This window comes from Astyanax mexicanus, chromosome 16 (assembly GCF_023375975.1).
Source record: "Astyanax mexicanus isolate ESR-SI-001 chromosome 16, AstMex3_surface, whole genome shotgun sequence".
Classification (NCBI taxonomy): Eukaryota; Metazoa; Chordata; class Actinopteri; order Characiformes; family Acestrorhamphidae; genus Astyanax; species Astyanax mexicanus.
The window spans coordinates 9,620,692-9,644,491 of record NC_064423.1 but is presented as its reverse complement, the minus strand read 5'-3'; the positions used below and the strand labels follow the sequence as shown (position 1 = coordinate 9,644,491).

Genomic DNA, 23,800 nt, shown 5'->3' with positions numbered 1-23,800 from the left:
ATGGGCTTCAGGTCTGGAGATTGACAACTGACCATCAACTTATTTGAATGTCAGTTAGCAACCACAGGATGACATCAAGTGACCTACAAAAAGAATGACAAATGGCAGCTGGGGTGAAGTGCATGGAAAGAACAGTTCAAAACTATTTCTTAGAGAATTGTTGTTTCTAAATGAATGTTAACTTGTTTCCTTTGCACTATTTGAGGTTTGAAAGCTCTTCATCTTTTTCATTAATTTGACCATTTCTCATTTTCTGAAATAAAAGCTCTAAATTACAATATTTTTATTTGGAATTTGCATCAGTAGTTTATAGCATAAAACAACAATGTTCATTTTACATAAATATATACCTATAAATAGCAAAATCAGAGAAACTGATTTCTGATGTCCTGATGATGATTTGATACAGTTATGTCTCTAAAATCCTAACTGGGAATTTCTAACTACTGCTGTCTGTCTGCGCACACTGTAGTATCTGTCTCCACTCTGTAAAGTAGCCACATGGCTGTCACTGAGCCAGCACAGCCAAACAGGGTAAAGGTGAAGAGAAGTTGAGCCAATGTGGCAGAAGCATGGCACAGCAGATAAAAGAAATCATAAAACTATGAAAGATGAGAAACAGATATATTTCACTCGAGCAAACTAAGCAGAAACAGACCAAAAGTTAATGAAATAAAAAAGTTGCAGATGCAGGTGCAGGGCAGACTGCAGTTCCAAGACTGACCAAGGGGGGGAGCACACTGACAATAGCAGAAAAAATTGTGAGAAAAACAGTGAGGCTATATATACATGTGCTATATGCTCTACACATTAAATTATTACAGGAACCGCATGATTTAAAAACAATATATATATTTTCTTATCCTGGCTTCTTTCTGGCAGGGGTTAAGATGGGTCCAGAGCCTACAGAGAATCAATGGGCACAGAGCAGGGATACCCCCTGGACAGGGCACCAATTAAGATGAAAAACAGATTAATTTACTTTAAAAACCTGACTGCAATACTTTCTTAAAAATGATCATTTATATTGGATCATTTCAAGTAAACATGCTGTGCAAGTTAACATTTACATACGGAAAATTAGGGCCTGCTAAACTCTTAAACTTAACATTAACATTTTTCAATATCCTAACTATACATAATGCATTAATGGTCACTGTGGCATTTGATCAATATAAAACAGAGACTGTAAAAAAAGATGGACGCCAGGTCGCTGTTCCCATTCATTCAATGAAAATGAAGCCAAAATCTTCCTCCATGTTGGCGATCCTGAAACCCGAGTCTGCGCAGTAGAGACCAGAGGAGGGAGAAAGACTGTGGAGAGCAGCCTACTCATTTAAATAACCCCGCCCCTGAGGGCTGCCTCGCGGTCCCCGACTGCAGAGCCAAGCGGAGCAAAGCTGACGGTCTGTTATTGGTCCCGCCCATAACCAGCCCTTTTACAATAACCACACCTTTTTTGAATAGAGCTGAATAACGTTTTAAAAATCGAATTCTGTGGGGATATAAAAATTGAACAATATAAGCAGAGGTTACACTAGCTACTGCATTTAAATAATGAAGGTAGAATTACAGTATATTAGAAAAAAATGTGATTGAAAGTTGTCTGATTTCCCATTGAAATCTATGAGGATGGGTGGGGTTACACAGCTTTCTGAAACCGAATAGCAGGGGGCGCCCGACCTGAAGTGGCTTCACTTTTCAGAGACGATGCTCTGTCCAGCTATACACAGTCTATGATATAAAACCACTCTCAGCCTTTAACAAGGTTTTACCTTCTTGCGTAAAGCTATGAGAAGATAGCCAAGGGGAAATGACTGCACACTGATGACGAGTGTCAGTGATTATCAGGACAGGACCAGTATTCAAATCAATGGTACCAGTATCCAATGGGAAGATTTTGAGGAATTTTGCTCATCAAGGATGCACTGATAAACAAAAGGCACACGCTAAAGATCACCATATTTAACTGAAACAGCTCTCTTTACGATACAAGACTTTATTAAAACATGATCGATGCAGTCTTTCTGTCATTCTTCAGGTTCCACAATGTGGATGCCAGTCCCATAGAAGAAAAGTGAATGATGCTACTGAGCATGCACATATTACAGCCTTTTTTACTACTTAATTGTTTTTTTAAAATCATTGCTTCGTCCTACAATACGTTTCACACTATAAGTGCACATAAAATCCTTTAATTTTGCAAAAAAAAAAAAAAAATTTACCCATCAGGTTGTGGGGTAAAGCCATTTTGCTGAAGGACAGCGTTATACAGGAGTTTCAGTTTAGTTCTCTAGCACCATGGCTGGAGCAGTATTAGCATTAGCCACTAAACACGCTAGCTCTTTTGCCTTTCAGAGGTAAGTATTTCAGCCTATAGCCTGCTGTTACCCTGGCTAGCACTGCTGGAGCAGCATTGGCATTAGCCGCTAACCGTACTATATGCTATCTCTTTTGCCGTTCAGAGGCGAGTAGTATATCGGACTGAAGCCTGTGTGTTTATCATGTTAAAACAAGCTACGTGGGACAAATCACTATCTAATATCGCCCTGGCTTACCGGAGCACTTAGGTTTTCTCAATGTAGCGCTGTTAGGCAGAATTAGCCACTAACTGTGGCTAGTACTAGAGGTTAGCTGCTAATGCTGCTGCACCCAGCCTTCAGAAAATCTGAAAACCTAAGCTTACTGTAAATAAACAGAAGCGCTTTACTCACCCAAATAAACAGTTTTCAGGAGCGAAATCTGTGTAGATTAACATCCAGCGCTCATATGACTTTAAAAGAAAATGTTTCTTTAGAAATTACAGTTTTGTTTACTTAACTAAGATTAGCTTTACAGGTCTTGCCGCCCAGCAGCGAGACCTGCTGAATTAGATGGAAAATATGGAGACACCACTGTTCCTTACTAGTGTCACATAATACACTTTATAATCCAGTGCCCCTTATGTATGAAAATAGCAGTTTATTGATATTGTGCTGTATAATCTGGTGTGCCTTATAGTGTGAAAAATATGGTAACAGGAATTTTAAAACAGATAGTAGGAAGTGATTTCTGTTGTAAATTAATAAAGTTTTGATGGCAGCTGTTACATTTTACAGAGCAGCACATGCTTATGTTTTAAAACTTTCTGACCTGCCAGTCATTCACGCACAGGTTAAAACTCTGTAGATTTCCCAGACAAATTCAGCATTAAAATTCCAAAATGATCCATTTAAGGTTCAAACAGGACCAAATCTGTGGTTTGAAGAAATTATTTTTATTTGCTGTCCAAGGAAAATTGAAATGGACATACATAATCTCCTATAAGATTATAAATCTGGTCTGGGCTTCTAACCGTGACTATATCTAATTCTAAGGTTGTAGGTTCTGCAGAGCTTACAATGAAAACCACTTTTCAGCCTCACACTAGTGTGTATTAATTTATTTCCCCTTTTACTTTCATCAATCCTACTTTAGGGTGCATCAAAACAACTTAAGTGTTCTGTGTCACACTGTTACGTTAGATGATCTTCTGGCAGTAAAAGAGCAATGGAAGTTCCATCCTGTAAAACCACAAGGGTACCAAAATATTTACAAGTTCTATCGTCCAAATGCGGGAAATTAGCGTAAAACTAAGTAAACAAATCATTTTCAGGGTTCAACACCCAGACTGCCAGGCCACGGACGCAACCTCTGACGTGAGAAAAGCTGGCCAGTCACTTGGAACGCGATGCTCAAACAGTGATCTCCAATCCTTCCAGGGAAGTTCATGATCTCAGTGTTTGGCAACACTGACAACTTCTGAGAGCTGGAACACAAAAAAAAGGCAAAAAAAAAAAAAAAATCCAGATCCACATTCCTGGAATGAAAGGTCATTTATAGCGTGATGTGCCTAGAGTGTGATGGGGACAGTGTTCTGATTATAGAGGGAGAAACAGACACAGCGCACATGCTGGTAGACGAACACAGAGACGCTCGCCGGTGGCCACAGACGGGTTTATTCTGCCGTCCTTACAGAACAAATATTTGAAACATTACATACACGCTCCATAATACACAACACCTTCACTATGGCATTTCTCGACACTCAACATTCCCGGAAAACGTCCAGTCGTACACAGTGCAGTTCATGGTGTTCTTGTTCGTCCGCTGAAATCAGTAATCTTGCATAATCGTTTATCCGTTTAAGAGGTTAGTACTGGAAATGAGCCTACTGATTCACTGAGAATGCTGGTCCTCTAGCTTATTCCTTACAATCACATACGTTAATTTAATTCTCCATAGCCGTCTCTTTTCATAATGATGTCATCTTTGAATAAAAAATAAACAGTTTATACATGTGCTATATGAAGTTTATAAAACAGACAACCTTAAAAATATATCTTATGGCAATCAAATAGCACCCTTTCCGGGGTTTACCGACATGAGGAGTTTGTTGTCTTTGAAACCACAGATAAAACTGGTTTAAAATGTACATCAGATAACACATCCATATAAAAGACGTGCTATGTCCTCCACTGCCCTTCCCTCTCTGCTTTACTCATCCAGTCATCAGACAGGTCCTGCAGCAGAACTGGCGAAAGAGTTTCTTCTCACACAAGCGGTTGGACTTCACCATCTCACAGAACACCTCATCCGCTGAGAGAGTGAGAGAGAGAGAGAGAGAGAGAGAGAGAGACACACACACAGACAGGGTTAGAGCTAGAATACATGCAGAACAGCCGCTGTTCATATAGTTTAGCACAACCCCTGCCAGATTTTTTTTTCTCCCTGCTTTAAAACACTCACATAAACAGGCTCTGATAATTAGCTGTCTATTTGGATCCAGGGCTGCTGCTGGAGCAGGAACAGGCATCTGGATTTTTAATAGGTGGCGAGGAGAAGTCAAGTGAAACATAGTGAAGCTACTACAGTGTAATCATTGAGTAAGACAGCAGCGACTCCTCAGCTACACTCACTGACAAAACTGTTGGTATCCCTCGGTTAATGAAAGAAAAACCCACAATGATCACAGAAAGAAACTTGAATCTGTCAAAAGTAATAATAAATAAAAATTCTATGAAAATTAACAATTGAAAATCCAACACTGTGGTTCAACAGAATTATTTTAAAAAGTAAACTCATTAAACAGGCCCCTTAAACAGAGGGATACCAGCAATTTTGCTAATGTGTGTAAATCCATAAATTAGTGTTATCCAGATTATTAATGTGTATACGTGAATAAAATGTGGTTTGACAATGTGGTTGTCAATAATTGTTAAATTTCTCCATTATCGCCAGTGCGCCTTATAATCTGCTGCGCCTTATGTATGAACTCTATCAGTCAGGTTATAAAGAGCAGTAAAGCCACTCTGCTGAAGTACAGCGTTATAAAGGAGTTTCAGTTTAGTTCTCCAGTACTGAGACTGAAGCAGCGTTAGCATTAGCCGCTTACCGTGCTAAGCGCTAGCTCATTCGCCATTCAGAGGTGAGTATTATCGGCCTGTGGCCTGCTGCTAACTCCGTGTTTTACTGCTGGAGCAGTATTAGCATTATCCACTAATTGCGCTATGCGCTAGCACTTTTGCAGTTCAGAGACAATTATATCGGACTCTAACCTGCGCGTTTACCGTGTTAAAACAAGCTATGTGGGACAAACCGCTAGCTAATATAGCCCTGGCTTACCAGAACACTCAGGGTTTCTCAGTGTAGTGCTGTCGGTTAGCTGCTAATACTAATGCTATGCCTTAGTGGAAATCCGGAAATCTAAGCTTAAGTACATAGAAGCACTTTACTCACCAAAATAAACAGTTTTCAGGAGAGAAATCTGTGTAGATTAACATCCAGCGCTCATTTGACTTTAAAACAAAAAACAGTTTTTTACAGTTTTGTTGACTTAACTTAGCTTAGCTTTACAGGTCTTACAACCCAGTGGCGAGTACTGCTGAATTAGAAGGAAAACATGGTTGAATAATGCACCTTATAATCAGGTGGACATTATATATGAAAATAGACCAGAAAATAGACGTTCACTGATAGAGTGATAGCATAATCTGATGCGCCTTGTAGTGCCAAAAATATGGTACTTGTTGTCATTTAAAGTCAAAGCACACCGACAAAACATTTAAAGCCAAATGATGGCAAGTCTCATGATCCAGGATTTAACCCAGCAATCCTATCCGATCATAGTGACTGCTGCACCACTCTGAGACCCCTAAATATTGTACTTTAGTATTTAAAGCATACCGGTATTAGCAGAAAATGCTAATTAACAAGATCTGATTTAAAATGTTGTTAGCAGTGCATTTCATCCTGTGGGATAGTAGAATGTTTGACATCTATTGTTATCCTATGCACCTCAATTAAAATGAGCTCATTCTTTAAGACAGGCAGTTATTCAAACAAAGATGTTTAAATCTGTACTTCAGCCTTTATCCCACTCCGCTCTAAATGCCCTCTCTCCATTTGCCCTTTTCCCAATACAAGGTCCAGTGTTACCAGCTGTCCCAGAACTGTGGCCCTCACCTCTCTCAGTTCACTGGGTCAGTGCTCAGGCCCCAGGCTTGGGCCAGGCCACTGGCGGTCTTATGCAATCCCAGATAAAAGTGGGTTCTGGGGCCATGTCGGGCAGTGTTTCCTCATAGCAACACTGTTTCTTCCCTGCCAAAGCCGGCCAGCGATGGCAGGCTGCAGCTGCAAGGCCTGCTCACAACCTCTTGCGCTCGCTCCTGTCCAAATCCCTCCATCCTGTTCAGGATTTCACTTCTTCTTGCTTTCAGTCTCTCTCAATCTCCCTCAATCTTTCTCAATCCCTCTGTCTCACGTTCACATTCCCCCTCTTCTGCCCCCTGTTCCATATCCAATGAATTCTCCTGCACTCTTTCTTCAGGTTTCTCTCTCTCTCCTTCCTTCATTCATTCATTACCCAACTACTTCTTAACTTCTGTGCCTCTGTTCTCCCTCAATTCCTTTGTTTGCTTCTCTCTCTCTCTTTTTTCATTCCTTCTCTAATGAATAGTTCTGGGAGCCAAAGCCTTTGGGGGTCCCAGCTGAGACTTGTGCAACTAACCTTGTTAAGGAGGATTTAAAACCTGAGAGAAAGGCCTCTAAAAGCTCTCTGGTATAGGAGCCTCAAACAAAGCAGCAAAAGTGAAGTGTCAAAGCACTGCATGACATTGCAGCTCCCCAGCACCAAACCCATCAACTTCTCTGTGCTCAGCTCCACACCCACAAAAAAAGCCTCCCTGTCTGCCTCACAGAATGACAAACAACTTGTCCACACAGCCTCATTGGCTCTGAATTCAAAAGCCAACTTGTACAATACACTACAAACTTTCAGTGCTAATCATTTCAAAGTAAAAATACAATGACTTTTTGTACAACAAAGGTGCTTTAAAGGGTTCTGTGAACCATGCCAAGATCATGTTCATGTTCATGTTTGGAGGCAAAAGAGGTTCTTCTATGACAAGACTCAAAAAATCTATCAAAGAACCTTTACTTGTAGAGAAAGTGTAAAGAAAACGATATTTTCATACCTTTAAACTACTATAACATGTATAGTGGATTTTACTTCATGTTTTCTCTAGGACACATTCACCCAAATTCCTACCACCACCACATTAATTTTTACATTTTTACACTCTAGTCATAAAAAAAAAACTCAAACCAGACTTTGTGAAAAACTGTTTCAATCATCATCTCAATCAGACTTTGACTAGGCCACTTTTTTAAGCCATTTAGACTTGTTTGTGTGCTTTGGATCATTGTCCTGCTGCAGAATCCAAGAAAACCTGAGCTTGAGGACATTAATGGTTGGGCAGACATGTATTGGAGCTGGGGCTCCACCCTTTCCTCCAAAAGCACTGCCTACCGGTTGATGCTGCACCAGTGGCGGTGGCTGAATTTTCATGTATTGGAGGAGGCATGTGCTAACCTTCACCCTTCTAGTGTTGAGGGAATTATTAGTAATGGAGGACTCCTAATAAGTTGATGAAGCAATCGGCCTCCCAAATTCTTCCTTAATACTTTCAGAGTTTATATAAACAAACCAGTGCAGACTATGATTGGACATACCGTTGTTGCAGGTAGCGTTAACGATGCAGGTACCGCTGACGAGGTTGTATCCGTCCCTACACTGTGTGCAGCTCGTTCCAGGACCTTGGCAGCTCAGGCAGTGCTCTTCACATCTGCAAATGGCAGCAAGCAAACATACATAAACACACATACACAGCATAGATGAGAAACAGCCCCAACTTCATTTCCATGTTTTTTTTATAAACCAGCTAAAAGAAGTAAAGTTTTAAGATACGAAAATGACAAACTAACTTCCTGGCTTTGTATGAATTAAAAAAGCAAAGCAACAAAACGCGAGCATCATTACATGAACATGTATGAGGGCATCGGTCGTCCAGGCCTGGTGCGCTGAACCGGGCCGTTCCACTGAGTGTCAGCACTCAGCATGACAGACAGACACACACACACACACACACACACACGGCTAGTGAGAGAAGGGAAATAGAAAGATGAGAATAAGCTTACAGCACATCTGGGATTGAAAATATCAAGTTGAATTTGGTGGTGTGAGACGGTGCGTCACTGTGTGGAATCATAATAAAAAAGAAATACTTTACGTCAAAGTCAAGTCAAACTGAACTGTATAACACTTCTTACAACCTGATATTGTCACAAAGCAGCTTTAAAGAAATCCATAAATAAATCAAAAAGAAACTTAACAAATAAAACATGTATCCCCGGGGGAATAAACCAAAGATCACAGTGACAAAAAAAAAAAAAACTCAAAAGCTGAAGAAAGAAACCCTTGGGAGAAATCAAGAATTAAAAAAAGATACTTATCCTTCTGTTTACAATTACTCTACATACATCTATTTATTATGTATTGATGTAGTTATATAGTTATTAATTAGATATTTAAAGGTCATGTTTAAAGTTTGGGCACCCAGGACAAGAACAATCTCAGATAATCAGAGGAGAAGGATGGTGAAAACAGTCATAGTCAACCTACAGAGCAGATCCAAAGACCTACATCATCATCTTTCTGCAGACGGAGTCACTGTGCATCGTTCAGCTATTGAGAGCACTTTACACAAGGAGAGGCTGTATGGGAGAGAAATGCAGAAGAAGGCTTTTCTGTGCACATGCCACAAACAGAGTCGCTTGAGGTATGCTAAAGCTAAAACACATTTGAACAAGCTTCAGCTTTATTAGGGAATAAGGTTCTGTGGACTGATAAAACTAAAATTGAGTTATTTGGAGGGCGAGTTATTTATGCATGAAGGAAAAAGAACACAGCAAGGCAAACACTTTACTGCTCTCCACAGTAAAATTTGGTGGTGGTTCCATCATGCTGTGGGGGGTGTGTGCTATATGATATATTTAACTGAAATTGCTGATCTGAAAAACCAATGATTTATAAAAACGAAAATTGCACAAATTTAGCCCCCAGGACCTGGAGCAAAAGTGTTGTTGTAAAGTAATCCCAGTGTAGCAGCAATAGCTATATTCTTTAGCTCCGTTGCTAATCTGTCATCAGGGGAATTAAGATTTTTCTTAATTTTTTTCTTCACTTGCTGTGACTTTGATTTGACAGCACTGAACAGTCATCCTGAATATCAAGTTTGATAACTTACCCTCACATCTTTAATTTAATTAGCTTCAAAACTGATAAGTCAGTAACAGAACAAACAAAAAGTGACCTATAAGTGGACAATGAAACCACAGTAGAGGAGACACTGTACTGGAATGAATAAAAAGAACAAAAGACTCTGGGCACAATGGGCAGTGACCGGGCAGAGTTATTTTTAAACCACTCGCAGGACAGGGCTTGAATAGTTTTAGGAAATGTTCACAAATCAAATCAGCTGAGATAAATAAGCAAACTGGCCAATTTGTTTGCTTTTGGCAGATGTCATGTTTGGTTACTATCCAGTTTGGTTATTAGAAAATAAAGGGGGGGGGGGGGGGGGTAGGAATAGGAGCTCAAAGGGTTCAAAAATGTGTTTTTACATCAGTGGTGCAAAAGTGCATTAAACTCCACAGTCAAGGAGCCCAAAAGCAAAAAATACAAATTCTCACATAAAACCTCTTTAGGTGATGAAAATAAAGATACTATTGTTCTGTCTAGCTGATATGATACATATATAGAGATGTGGGAACTGCTTTGCTCCCTGTGCAGCTTTGCTGTAATCTTCTGTGTGGTCCAAACTGCAGAAGGACTCCAGCCTCCTATCAAACAACCCAGCAGTAGGAAATAAAACCTCACACAGAGGATTCTGACACTTCCATTAACAAATACTCTCTGCTTGTGACCTTGGGGAATGGCTGCACCTTTTACTGCGTATGTTTGTCACTCACGCAGTGGTACATGGTTTTAACTAATGCCCTGTGCTCTGGACATTCTTCCTCAGGGTCAAACTTTACCTCTATTTTATGGCTGTCTGCTCACATCACCTCTACCTCCCTCTAGCCACAAACGCACACACACACACACACACACACACACACAAACACATATATATTCCAGCTAACCTTTTCATTCCTTCAGAGGAGAATCCATTCGCCATCCATGACCTTCTTTAAAGGGAACTATTTGCTTTGGACAGCTTTCATAAAGCAAGAGGCACCTGATTTATAAGCTAGAGGGCAGAGGCAGCATGGCTTTCCGCTGGCCCTATAGTGACCCATTACAGAGATCTAAAACGAGGATAGTGCTGTAAATCCACCCCCTGCTGCACAACATGAGAGGTTTGTGTTGGGCTTTCTCTCTCAGGCTGCATGACAGAGCCTTGATTTATTGACAATTATGGAGATCAAGAAAGGAAGAAGATACGGCAACACATGACGTATAATAACCAACAAGCCAAATCTTGTAAAAGCAGAAGCGATTTTCTCAGCATGAACTGATTTTTTTCTAAAAACAGCCAACTTTACTTAAGCCTTCTCAATCAGTAAAATCAAAAAATCTCAAATCTTAAACCTGCTTATGCATTTATCTTCTAAAACAAAGATTTTACAAAAGACTTTATCCTGTTTTTGTTGGAGTAAAAAAACTGTCTCTACTCTCCAAAAAATCTTTCTATTTAATTTTGGCATTTTGGAGCATTGCTGTGAGGATGTGATTGCATTCAGCGACAAGAGCATGAGTGAGGTCAGTATGTTGGATGATCATCACCCCAATCAACTCCTTATCCTAAAAGTAGGGATGATGAGCATCAGTAATACTGATCAGATTTGTATAAATAACATGGCCCCACAATTTAGAGAAGTGCTGCTGAATAATACTATACTAATAAAGTAAAATAATTTATATTCAGTAACAGTTATGGACTTATTTAATTAGTTTAGTAGTGGCTTTTGTTAAAAATGACTGTTTACAAAGCAGTGCAATCAAGTCACTGCAGACTGATATCAGATGTTATTTGTTAACTGTGTGTGTTTTGGCATTAGTTTTATAGTATAGCTTTTTAATTTTCTCCTGTTTTTCTTACAATGCCTCAACACATGGAGGGTGAAGACTAGAACACGCCTCCTCCGGCACATGTGAAGTCAGCCACCACCTCTTTTCCAGCTGCTGCTGATACAGTATTGCTGAGTAGCATCACAGGAGACTCAGAGAAAAGCGCAGCGACTCGGTTCTGATACATCAGCTCACAGATGCTTTAAGCTGATCGACATCACCCTTTTTAGTAATGTAGGGAGAGAATGCCATATACCCTCCCAGAGAGAGCAAGGTCAATTGTGCTCTCTCGGGGCCCCCGGCAGCTGATGGCTAGCTGCATGACTGGGATTCGAACGAGCAATCTCCCGATCATAGTGGCAGCTCCTTAGTCCGCTGGACCACTCAGTGCCTGTTTTAGATATTTCGTTATGTTTTCATACTTCACTATAAAACTGTTCCACACTGAAGACTCTTAACTAAACTCTTTAATTCAGCTTCTGATAACTCTTCTCAGTGCTGCCAGTTTAGCAAAGATGTTTGTGGTGGTTAAAACAAAGACGATACATGAATATACAGCTTCAATTCCAAGTCAGGTCAGGTCTGCTTAATCAGATCAGGATTTTCCAATCCAAAAATGTTGCCTGACATAAAGCACAGGGCCAAAAGGGTCATGTTTTTATTGGCTTCAGAGAGTCTTATTATATTGTCAAATTTGTCTATACATGAACTAGATAAGCTGCGTATGTCCATTTGCACATCTGTGTCAGCTGCAATAAGTGCAACTTAAAGTAGCCAAATCCATTCATTACAAGGGATGACCACAAACATTTAGATATATACTGAGAAAAAACTCTTTTTGCTGTTTGATTGCTGTTGTGACATTGGTGGGCAGTGGGCCGTGTTGCATCATGAATGTTGACTCACTCTTGCCTAAACTCACTGTCTCTCTCTCTTTCTCCATCTTGTGATTTCACTGTTTGTCTCCCTTTTCTATCCGCCTCCCTTATTAACTGTATGATCTCACCAATCAGTTAGCCTGTAGTACAGCAGGCAGCGCACACCTCTAATTAGGCACAGATGTCCAGAAACAAGGGAGCAGCAAGACAGCAGCAGAGGGGGAGACAACGTCATAGCCCAGAAAAAAGAGAAAGAGAGAGAAAAAAAGAAAGGGAGGGAGAAACGGAGAGCAAGAAATACAAAAAAAATGATAGACAGAAATTGCACAGAATGATGTCATCATGCCAATCTTTTTTTTTTTTTAAAGCTTTACCAGAGAGCAATATTTTCCACTGGTTTTAGAGAACTCAAATAAGGCACAATGACATGCCAAAAGTCACGGGACAGCAATATGTTTGGAATAACATATTAACATATTAATAACTTTGGAAAGCTTGGAAACACTCCCATCTCAATGAGGTGTTATCTTGTGAATGAGACTGAAAACTGACCAGTGTGTTCATTTCAAAGGGAGCTGATTTATCAGTGTTTGGTCAACTGGTTGCATGTGGGACATTTTAAAGGCGTCAAACAATTAAATTGTTTTATTAAATGAGAAGTTGTTTTACACAAGCTTTATTTTCTACCTAATAAATATAAATGTGACTGGTATTGTGTGTGGTTAGCGGTGTTAGCTAGCTCTGCTACTCACTATATAACTGTATATTTCTAAATTTAAATGATAGATTGAGCTTCATAACACTGTCTAGTGAGTATAGGCTATCAAAAGCAAACTTTTCCAAATAAATTATATAGTAATATTTTCGAAACCCACCAGAGACCCCAACAATCTCAGCAACCTTTCTCCACACTGTATAATGCTAATCAGAGGCCCGGTAAATCAGCAGTGATTGATCATAGACGACAGAACCGCAATGATTAGCTTTTCTTCCATGCTTTTTTGGAACGCTTGAAAGAGGAACTAAAATGTTTTTCATACACTGTGCAGAGAACACGTATCAGGCAAATACCTGCTCTCTGATTGGATACACGCATCGCTTTGGGCAGATTCATTTGCATAAAGTTCAGCTCGGCTCAACTTTTCATAGTAACTTTGTCTGACATGCTTCCCAATGAAAATGAATGGGATACGTCGCTGTGCGTTGATGCGACAGAGCAGTGTGAATGCAGCGTTAGGGCAGTTTGGTCACAGGAAGCTGCAGTTCCTTGTCCAGCCACTAGAAGGAACTAGTTGGAGCACACATGCTAATACTCGCTCGAGGAACCCTGCATTCCTACAGACCGCAGCAAGACTCTCATTAGCAGCAAGACCAGCTTACAGATTCAGACCAGATCAGCTCAGTCAGTCTGGAGATTTCTTGGTTTCTTGGTGGAAAAAAAACTAATCGGATAATACCACTCTCTACAGTGCATCTCTACAGCCCAATCAGTGAGTAGCAGAGCTAGCAAACACTGCTAACCACACACAATACTAGGCGCTGTAAAAGTACAGCAGCAGCAGGAGTCAGAATGCAAAAGGAATCCAGTTTAGACTGTTTTTAGAGCTGGATAAGCAGCAGTTTTCTGTAGTTTCTATTTTAAGCACTTTAAGCTTAAGTAAGCTTAAGTAAGTTATTTACACACTTCTCTCCTAAAATCTGTTTAATTTGGTGGGTAAGTGCTTTCGTTTAAAGTCAGCTTTCCCAATGTTTTTGAGGTAGGCATGATTAGGGGAGTCTTTACCAAGTTTGCCTGGCATCTATGTGGCATTAATGCGGCAGTTTGGCCTTGTCTAAGATTGGTATAAGTGATCGACCGATCAAGCTGAAAAATGGGACCCAAAAATCCTGAACAGTCCATCACTAGTGGATAGCCCATTGGCATTCAGTACAACAGGCCCCACATTAATTTCCCTCAGGCCAGTGTAGTGTTCTTTAGCATCCATTGTACATGTTGAACAAAGTTGAAGACCTGCAAGAATGCCTCAGTTAACACAACGACACCGGACAAAGCACCTCTTCTAGACCTGTGAGGCTGCTAACTTGAACTGAGAGGACTGGCAGCATGAGTCACCCTTCCAGTTGTTTCAAGCTTCCTGTTGCAGAAAACCCAATGAACCCATTGATCTCAAATGTCAACCAGGCACTGTGTAGGCTAGTGGTGGTTACTTACTGGTTTGGGGGGTGTATTCTCATGGCATGGGTTGGGTCTTATGGTATGAAGTGTATCAATGACTGCTTGGTGACCATTTGCAATACTTCATGGACTTCATGTACCCCAAGAGTAATGCTTCCCTCCTTTTTAGGCTAGAAGAATGTCCAATAGTATAGCAAACTATTTACATTATTTGCACTTTTGGATTTGGATGGCTCTCTTATTAAAAAAAAAAAAAAACTTTTGTTCTAGATCAAGTTAACAGATTGAGAAAAGAGTTAAGGGTGTTATCTCAGGACTCTTACTGATGTAGTGTGGTGTGATTGCCCAACTGGTGAACTGAACCCCAGTCTGCCAGGAAGAAGGCGCCACAAATCTACTAGGAGGTGCCAGCTGTATAATGCAATTTCATAAGCTGCTGTAACTTAGATATGAAGCCAGGCTGAAACTCACTTGCGACACATCCTTTGTGCAGACCCTGCTCCTTCACCCTCGTAGTATCCAGAGGAGCATTTCCGGACACACCGCCATTCCTGCTGCAGGAAGTCTCTGGCACAGTGGAGGCATTCCTCCATGCCAGGTCCTACAAGGAAAAAGACACATTTAACACTGGGGTATTTATTTATTTACAGTGGGAATTTCATGATTTTCTGCATAATTTTGTCATAAAATGTGATCTGATCTTCATCCAAGACAAAAGTACTGACAAATATAATGCCTAAATTAATGACACAAAAAATAATTATAACTCCTTGGAATCAACCGCTGGTAGACCGACAGCTGGGAAGATGTTTTCATGTAGATGTGTGTATTCTTTCGCAAACTTCAGGCGTGCAGCAATGTTTTTTAAGTAAGCAGAGGCTCCTCTATTTTTGAATGGTTGCCCATTTCTTTCTAGCCACTGTTCCAGATTGTATCCATTTGTACATTGTTTACTAAAGACTGGTGGATTTCTAAAGTCTTCTAAAGTCGATACTAGTAAGGAACAGCGGTGTCGCCATGCTTTCCTTCTAATTTAGCAGGTCTCACCACTGGGTGGCAGTGAGAGGTTAACTAAAAGCTAAGCTAAGTAAATAAAACTGTAATTCTTTAAAAAATATATAAATATATAAAGTATAGTATATTAAAGTCAAACGAGGGCTGGATGTAAATCTACACAGCTTTCTCTCCTGAAAACTGTTTATTTGGTTGAGTAAAGTGCTTCCATTTATTTTCAGTAAGCTTAGATTTACAGATTTCCACTAAGGCTGGCTGCAGCAGCATTAGCATTAGCATAACTGCTAGCACTAGTCGCAGTTAGCAGCTAATGCTGCGTGACAGGGCTACACTGAGTTACCCTGAGTGTTCAGAGTGAAATTAGCTAGCGATTCGTCCCATGTAGCTTGTTTTAACAGGGTCAACACGTAGGCTACACTCCAATATACTCGCCTCTGAACGACGAAAGAGCTAGCGCTTAGCACAGTTGGCAGCTAATGCTAACACTGCTGCAGTCTTGGTGCTGGAGAACTAAACTGAAACTCTTGTAAAATGCTGTACTTCAGCAGAGTGGCTTTACTGCTCTTTACAACCTGACTGGTAAATTTCATACATAAAGAGCACCAGATTATAAGGTGCACTCATGGAAATTTTAAAACGATGTCTTCTGTGAGTGGTGACACCTTCTGTGAAACATTCCCTGTATTCCCTGTAACTATTGGTCAAGCCATGTTAAACTTGAATAACTCTATAAAAGTAGAAGTAGAAAAAAGTAGAAGTACTTCTAAAAAATAAAATCTCCCATTCGACACCCACTATAAGACCTTGCTTGAACTCCAGTCACTCATGTTACTTTGCTGTGAGCATGCTAGCCAGTGCTCAACCCGACTTACACAAGAACAAATCATCACAGCAATGCTTTAAAAAAAAAAATAGAGGAAAGCTTCTCCTAGACAGTGATAAAGATTTTTTTAATATAGTTATATGATTTCAGGGAGAAAAAAACAGTTAGTGAACAGGTGTCCCAGTACTTTTTATCCATAAAGATTAGCTTACATAAGGAATGCTTTCTTGCTCATGGAGAAAAAAAGTCATAAAACGCTTGTAAACACAACAATAAAACCTCTTTTCATAAAACACACACACATACAAACACACACACAGCCAACAAAGAGTCTCACACAGTCCTCCTATTACTCTCCCAGTCAGTGATGCAGGGCATAGCACTGGCTGAACTAATTAAGCCATACACTCACAGAACGTCATCTCATGGGGATCACACACACACACACACACACACACAGATACACACACACACACACACACACAGATACACACACACACAGATACACATGGATCTGGTTTAATCTGTCAGTGTATTCTCCTCAGCGCTGCGGGTCAATAACATCATCCGTGTGTAATGCATGGACTCAGAAAGTGAAATGCCTCGCTTCTCGCTGACTCTCCAGGGCAGGCTGCAGTAATGACTTAGGCTAATTAGCTGAGCCAGGATGGCAACGTGGGTCTTGGGACTGGCGGTGTCACAGTCGAACGCAATCAAAGCTGCTTGTTTGGAATTGTTCAGCCCTTTCTAACACCTTCATCATTATCGCCGAGGAAACAGGTACAGCTGCTTTTGGTTGTGGTGCCAAGCAGCATTAATTGCTGCAGATTTTTTTTTTTTTATTACGATTCGTTGAAGTTCAAAGTACAAAAAGAATCCAATCTCTGCTGCACATCATCACTCAGCTCATCCCTTCTCTATCTCTTCATTATCAGTTACACTTTTATCATTTTTTATCAAAAGCATTTCTCTAGATCATGTGTATATGAGATTAATTCAAAGTCAATCATCCATTATACAATACAGCTAAAGCAAAAAAAAAAAAAAAGGAACGAAAAAAAAAATAAAGAAAGCAAAGCACAGTTGCTATGCGACAGATGCCGTACAGAGCACCCTTCACTAACAAGCTCACTAACAACTAGGTAATGAATCCTGGAGTCTGCAAGGTAAGTTTGGTCCCTCTAAATATATTTATATATTTAATATATATATATATATCACAGCGGTGATTGGCAGATATCAGTCACATTGGTCTAAATGTCTGCGTCACCCTAGATGCTGCGATGGCACGTTAGGCATCATTAGGCTTGGGAAAAAAAAAAACGTATCGTATGGCAGGGTGAGCAGCTTGTGCTGCACAGCCAGAGCTGGGCCAATTACCTTGTCTAATTTAAGGCACATTACTTCGGCAACCTGTTCATTAGGGTTGAACAAACTGTTTGAAATTCTTTCAGCACCACGGAGCGTGGAAATCACAGCACGCTGCACACTTTCTCACTTTTTCTCTTGGAAAGGAGGCACGACTTCGATAAATATGCATAACTACAGGATATAGCATGACAAATAACACCTCAGACAGGACATTCAAACAGTTTGTTCAAACAGATTAAAGAAAAGAGAATATACATCAGAATCTACCAGAACACAACAGACACAACAGAAGTGAAGGGAGTAATAATAATAATAATACAGCACCTGTGCAGGTGGAACAGGAGATGTGGCAGGAGCTGCACTTCATTTCCTCCAAGTTAAAGAAGGTTGCATTGACGCACTGTGGAACGCAGGTCATTCCTGCTAAGCTGCGGCATGAAAAACACACAGAGAGAGAGATAGAGAGAGAGAGAGAGAGAGAGAGAGACAATAAAGAGAGAAATAAAAGATCAAATGTCTTTTTCTAAAGACTCATTTTCACTGTCAAGTCACTGTTTCAATGATGCTAATACTGATCTAAAAGACCACTGTCTGCCTCAGCAGAGGCTCTAGAGGTCAGTAGTTAAAAACAAAAAGTCAAACAAAATCTGAAAAAAGCTGCGTGAATACGCTTTCATGTCCTCTCGCTTCCACAGAACTCAGCTGGATCTGAAACTCTACGAATTCTAAAACTCCCCACAAACTACTTCAATATTGCAGCCTAGAACTTCTGAACCAGGCTGGAAGAAGTGTTATGGCTTCCCGGAGAGCTTACGACACAGCCCACGCAGAGACCGGCCCAGCATGGTGGGAATAACAACGTTATTTTTTGAGGATGAGGCTTGAGCTGAAGCTTCCAGACAGTGCAGCCCGCAGAAAAGACAGCATACATAAAGATGACCAGCGTGTTCTACACAGCTGCTAGCCACCACATTTCAGCACAAGTTAAGGTCATGACCATTCAGAGTCCACATCACATAAACAGTGATTTAATGCACACGCACCCAAGAATAAAATTACAGACGCAGCAGAGAAAAAAAAGGAAAAAGGAAATTTATGATAAACAGGCACTGCTTGCTTTTCTTGCCATATGGCTCAAAAGAGTTTTTAATATTCCACAAAAGCAGAGCTTGTATGAAGCATATATATATATATATATATATATATATATATATATATATATATAAATCTCTGAGACAACATTTTGTATCCTTCCCCTGAACAACTATGTTGAACAATCTTTGTTTTAGATAATTTGAGAGTTGTTTTGATGAGCCCCATGATGCCACTCTTCAGAGGAGATTCAAATAGGAGAACAACTTGCAATTGGTCACCTTAAATATCTTTTCTCATGATTGGATACACCTGGCTATGAAGTTCAAAGCTCAATGAGGTTACCAAACCAATTTTGTGCTTCAGTAAGTCAGTAAAAAGTAGTTAGGAGTATTCAAATCAATAAAATGATAAGGGTGCACATACTTTTGCACCGGTCAAATTTTGGTTTAATGCATATTGCACATTTTCTGTTAGTACAATAAACCTCATTTCAATTCTGAAATATTACTGTGTCCATCAGTTATTAGATATATCAAACTGAAATGGCTGTTGCAAACACCCAAATATTTAGAACTAAAAATGATTAAGATTAATAGGGGTGCCCACACTTTTTCATATGACTGTATCTAACTGAAATTGCTGATCCCATATATATACCACTGTATATTTCATGTGTATAAACTACATGTCATGTGTATATTATATGTATATACTATATAACAAGCATAAGATTATGCTTGTTTTACACCCATTATCCATTTTATCAGCTTTAATGTGCATAAAGGTCACTGTAGTTCTACTATGTAACTACAGGATGTAGTCCTGTATCTGTTTCTCTGTATACATTAGTATTATCCTCCTTTCACCCTGTTCTTTAATGGTCACATCCAAACAGGACCACCACAGAGCTGATAGTATTTGTGTGGGGGTGATTCTCAGTACTGCAGTGTGTGTTGGTCGTGTGTGTTGTGCTAGTAGAAGTGGTAAGCAACGTCCTGTGACCACTGATCAAAGTCTAGACAAAATGTGATTTGGGAATCTCATACTTAATAATACATTATGATCATGGCTAAGAGTAAATGCATTCTAATAGAAAGCTGGGAATGGTCTGATTTAAATAGACTGTGTTAGTGTTATGTGTTAAAGAATTCCATCAAAAGAAATCGAGCTCTGCTTCATCATCAGTCAGGGTATTGGCAGAATAAAACAATGCATGAGCGACGTTTTTATTGACATCTATTATTTGGTGTTTCTCTAACCTGAAGCCTTCATTGCAGGCGGTACATCTGTCAGAATCTCGCAGGCACTTCTTGCAGTTCTCGTGGCACTTCACACACTGTCTCTGACCTAGAAGCAGAGGAAGGGACAATGAGAGACATAATGTGAAGAGAAGAGGAACAGATAGATATATAGAGACACAGATACAGGCAAAGAATCAAAGAGGAGAAAATCAGCCAGGATTTCATATCATGTAGATATCATTTCACAGTCTAGACTCAACACTCGTCAGAGTGGACATTCCATCCATTCAAACACCCCCTGAACTTGTTCCATCAACGTCTGTCAGATCGATGTGTCTGTGTACTACTGTGTGTGTGTGTGTGTGTGTGTACTTAGCAGCTAAAGCCAATATGAGCAAACAATGATAAAGCAAGTCAGGCTTTTCACTGCCTCTCTGCATCAGAGCCTGAGAGTGAAACATGTCCAGTCAGAATGCCGATTTGTAGTGACAACAGGGCTGAACATCTGTCAACAAACCCTAAAAAAGCCTGTCTCCGTCACACGTACGTATTCACAATGAGGCTGAATGATCTAAAAAGCTCCAGATGTGTGTGTGTGTGTGTGTGCCTGTGCAAGTATGCAAAGTTTCCTTTCCTTCAGTCTCCAGAGACAGTTCATTTCAGCTCAGTTTGACACAGATGGTGCTTACTCGAGACAGCAGTGTTTGATGGCTCAAGAAATGGTTAATAAATATTTATACCATAAACAACTCAAGGCGTACGTCTGCCTGCCAGCATTACGATCCGTTTTGGAGCTGCGTTTGTATAGATGGAGAAAAGCTGGAAAAGACTATTGTGAACTACACACAGTGGAAAAGGCATACACGACTGATTCCATCTATGCTCTTTCTATATCAACTTTCTATATCAACTAATTTGATATTACACCACAATATAATTTTTCATATTTGGTCACATTACAACCACAAACATAAATATATTTCATTGGAATTTAATGTGAAAGACCAACACAAAGTGGTATACAATTATGAAGTGGAAACAAAATTATGCATGATTCAAAACATTTTTTACAAATAAAAAACTGAAAAGTGTGGTGTGCAAAAGTTTTCCTCTGAGTGCAACCAATTGTGTTCAGAAGTTGCCTGATGACTGCTAATGACTAAAGAGTCCTATGTTCAATCCATTATCCGGAAATGGAAAGAGTATGGCACAACTGTAAACCTACCAAGACAAGGCCATCCACCTAAACTTACAGGCGGAACAAGGAGAGCACTGACCAGAGATGCAGCCAAGAGGCCCATGGTGACTCTGGACGAAATCCAGAGATTCACAGATCACAGGGGAATCTGTCTATTAGTTGTGCACTGCACAAAAGTGGTCTTCATGGAAAAGTGTCAAGAAATTATCAAAAGAAAACCATAAAAAGTCATGTTTGCAGTTTGCCAGAAGCCCTGTTGGGGACTCAGCTAACATGTGGAAGAAGGTGCTTTGGTCAAAAGAGAACAAAATTAAACATTTTTTACCAAAATGCAAAACATTATGTGTGGCGGAGAATTAACACAGCACATCACTCTGAACACACTATTCCCACTGTGAGACATGGTGGTGGCAGCATCGTGCTCTGGGGCTGCTTCTCTTCAGCAGGGACAGTGAAGCTGGTCAGAGTTGATGGGAAGATGGATGGAGACAAGTACAGAGTAATCTTAGAAGAAAACCTGTTGGAGCCTGCAAAAGACTTGAGACTGTTGGGGAGGTTCACCCTTCAGCAGGACAACGACCCTAAACATAAAACCAGAGCTACAATGGAATGATAAAAAAAAAAAAAAAACATATTCATGTGTTAGAATGGCCCAGTCAAAGTCCAGATCTAAAAACAATCAAGAACTTGTGACAAGATCTGAAAACTGCTGTTTACGAACACTCTCCATCTAATCTGACTGAGCTTGAGCTGTTTTGCAAAGAAGAATGGGCAAAACTTTCAGTCACTAGATGTGCAAAGCTGGTGGAGACATACCCTAAAAGACTTGCAGCTGTAATTGCAGCAAAGATGGTTCCACAAAGTATTGACTTAAGGGAATACTTTTGAATACTGAATATTTTTTCACACCGCACTTTTCAGTTTTTTATTTTTATACTTCACAATTGTACCACTTTGTGTTGCTCTTTCACATTAAATTCCAATGAAATATATTTATGTTTTTGGTTGTAATGTGACAAAATATGGAAAAGTTCAAGGGGTATGAATACTTTTGCCACTGTATATGTCTTGCAATGAATGCAATACCTTCTCGCCTTTAGAATGAAACCATAAAACTAAGACATCGAATATCAACAATTCTGAAAGAAATATAAATTGTATAAAAATATAAACTTTACTGGAATCTACTATATTTATACTCTTGTACTGTTGTATGTTTATACTCTTTATTCTGCCATGTCCACTTTTAAGAGACATTCTTCCATATTTTAAATACATATTCTGCCATGTCTTCTTTCTCCTCTGTGTTAGAATTTCTGGTCAATTCAAATCAAACAGTTTATGGTTTTATCCAACTCAAAGTGAACACAGTCTGTGTTAAAGCTTAGCCCATGTTTAAAGAGTTTTTTTTCTTGTTTCTTTCTGTTCCCGTCTTGTGTTCTTGCTCGTCTTCCATTGTCTGCTTGTGGACATCTTTAAACACACCCTGCCATCAATGTTCTCCTCTGTGGTTGTCTGTTACCCCACCCCCTCGTAATCGACCCCATGTGTTTCTTGTCTGTGTTTGTGTATATATACCCAGTGTTTTTTCTTTGTGTTGTTTGTTTGACCTCTGTCATGCTTGTTTGATCCATAATCCTGCTTTCCCACTGAGTTAGTGTTTTTTTTTTTTCAGTTAGTTTGTTTGTTTCACTCTAAATAAGATAATTTCATTATTGTGGTTGAAAGGATAAAAATGTCCATTGTAGAGGAAATTGAGTATTGCTTGGACTCAGAGTGCAGAGGTTAATAAATATAGTCTTTTTATTTTTGATAAAAAAAAATACAACAACAGAAAGATGAAAACTAATAGGCTTCTCCCATTGCTGAGCCCCTTCTGTTGGTTTGCATGCTCTTAAAACTTTCCAAAAACCTTCTACATAAAATATTTTCTGCCTCATTCAGCCTTATACTTTCTAAGTATGGAAATTTGTTACAAATGGGAAGAAGCAAGGGTTAGCATTACTGTATATTTCTGAAATCTTACAAGTTATCCCAGGAACAAAATAATTATAAGCAACATAAATATCATGTCTGCAAACTTTAAGTACTCGTCACTCTTGCCATTAAATGTAAACGGTGGTGGTTGTAGTGGATCTCAGTGGTGAGCGCACCAGGCTATCAATGATAATGTGGTGAATTTTATACTCAAATTCGGCAGGCTGCCACTTTTGGGCTCTTGAGAAAGTCCATAACCCTCACTTTTCCTTGGGCACTGCAGCAGTGGCTGCCCACTGCTCCGGGCAGGAGTTCTCACTGTGTCTAAGTGTGCTCACTGGTGTGTATCCACTGCACAAATTAGTTAAAAGCAGGCTCAATGTTCACTATAGTTTTTGTTTGTTGGATTGGCTTTTTTAAAGAATAAATAAGCCACTGGCTTATAATAGAGCAAATTGCCCAATACTGTTTTTCATATGCCTTTATGATAAAATGTCCTCATGGTTCAAATGTGTTTGTGAAGTTATTAAAAAAGCAATGTCCCTTGATTTTCCAAAGCTATCTATAGCTGAACTTCAGGCCCAGAGAGTATTGTG

General features: G+C 39.7%; 1 protein-coding gene and 1 long non-coding RNA gene across 2 annotated transcripts in view; both read right to left on the bottom strand.

Moving 5' to 3' along the window:
• The window catches only part of LOC125782198 (uncharacterized), a 374,822-nt gene that overhangs the window by 32,244 nt on the left and 318,778 nt on the right, over positions 1-23,800 (bottom strand). The gene's annotated exons all lie outside the window — the stretch shown is intronic.
• The window catches only part of pcsk6 (proprotein convertase subtilisin/kexin type 6), a 104,704-nt gene continuing 84,860 nt past the window's right edge, over positions 3,957-23,800 (bottom strand). Inside the window, exons 17-21 of the mRNA XM_007260219.4 lie at positions 20,048-20,135; positions 18,018-18,121; positions 14,957-15,086; positions 8,032-8,144; positions 3,957-4,617 (exon numbers count right to left, since the gene is read on the bottom strand). Coding sequence (XP_007260281.2) covers positions 4,520-4,617; positions 8,032-8,144; positions 14,957-15,086; positions 18,018-18,121; positions 20,048-20,135 — 533 coding nt within the window. The 3' untranslated portion in view covers positions 3,957-4,519. The remainder of the gene's footprint in view (positions 4,618-8,031; positions 8,145-14,956; positions 15,087-18,017; positions 18,122-20,047; positions 20,136-23,800) is intronic.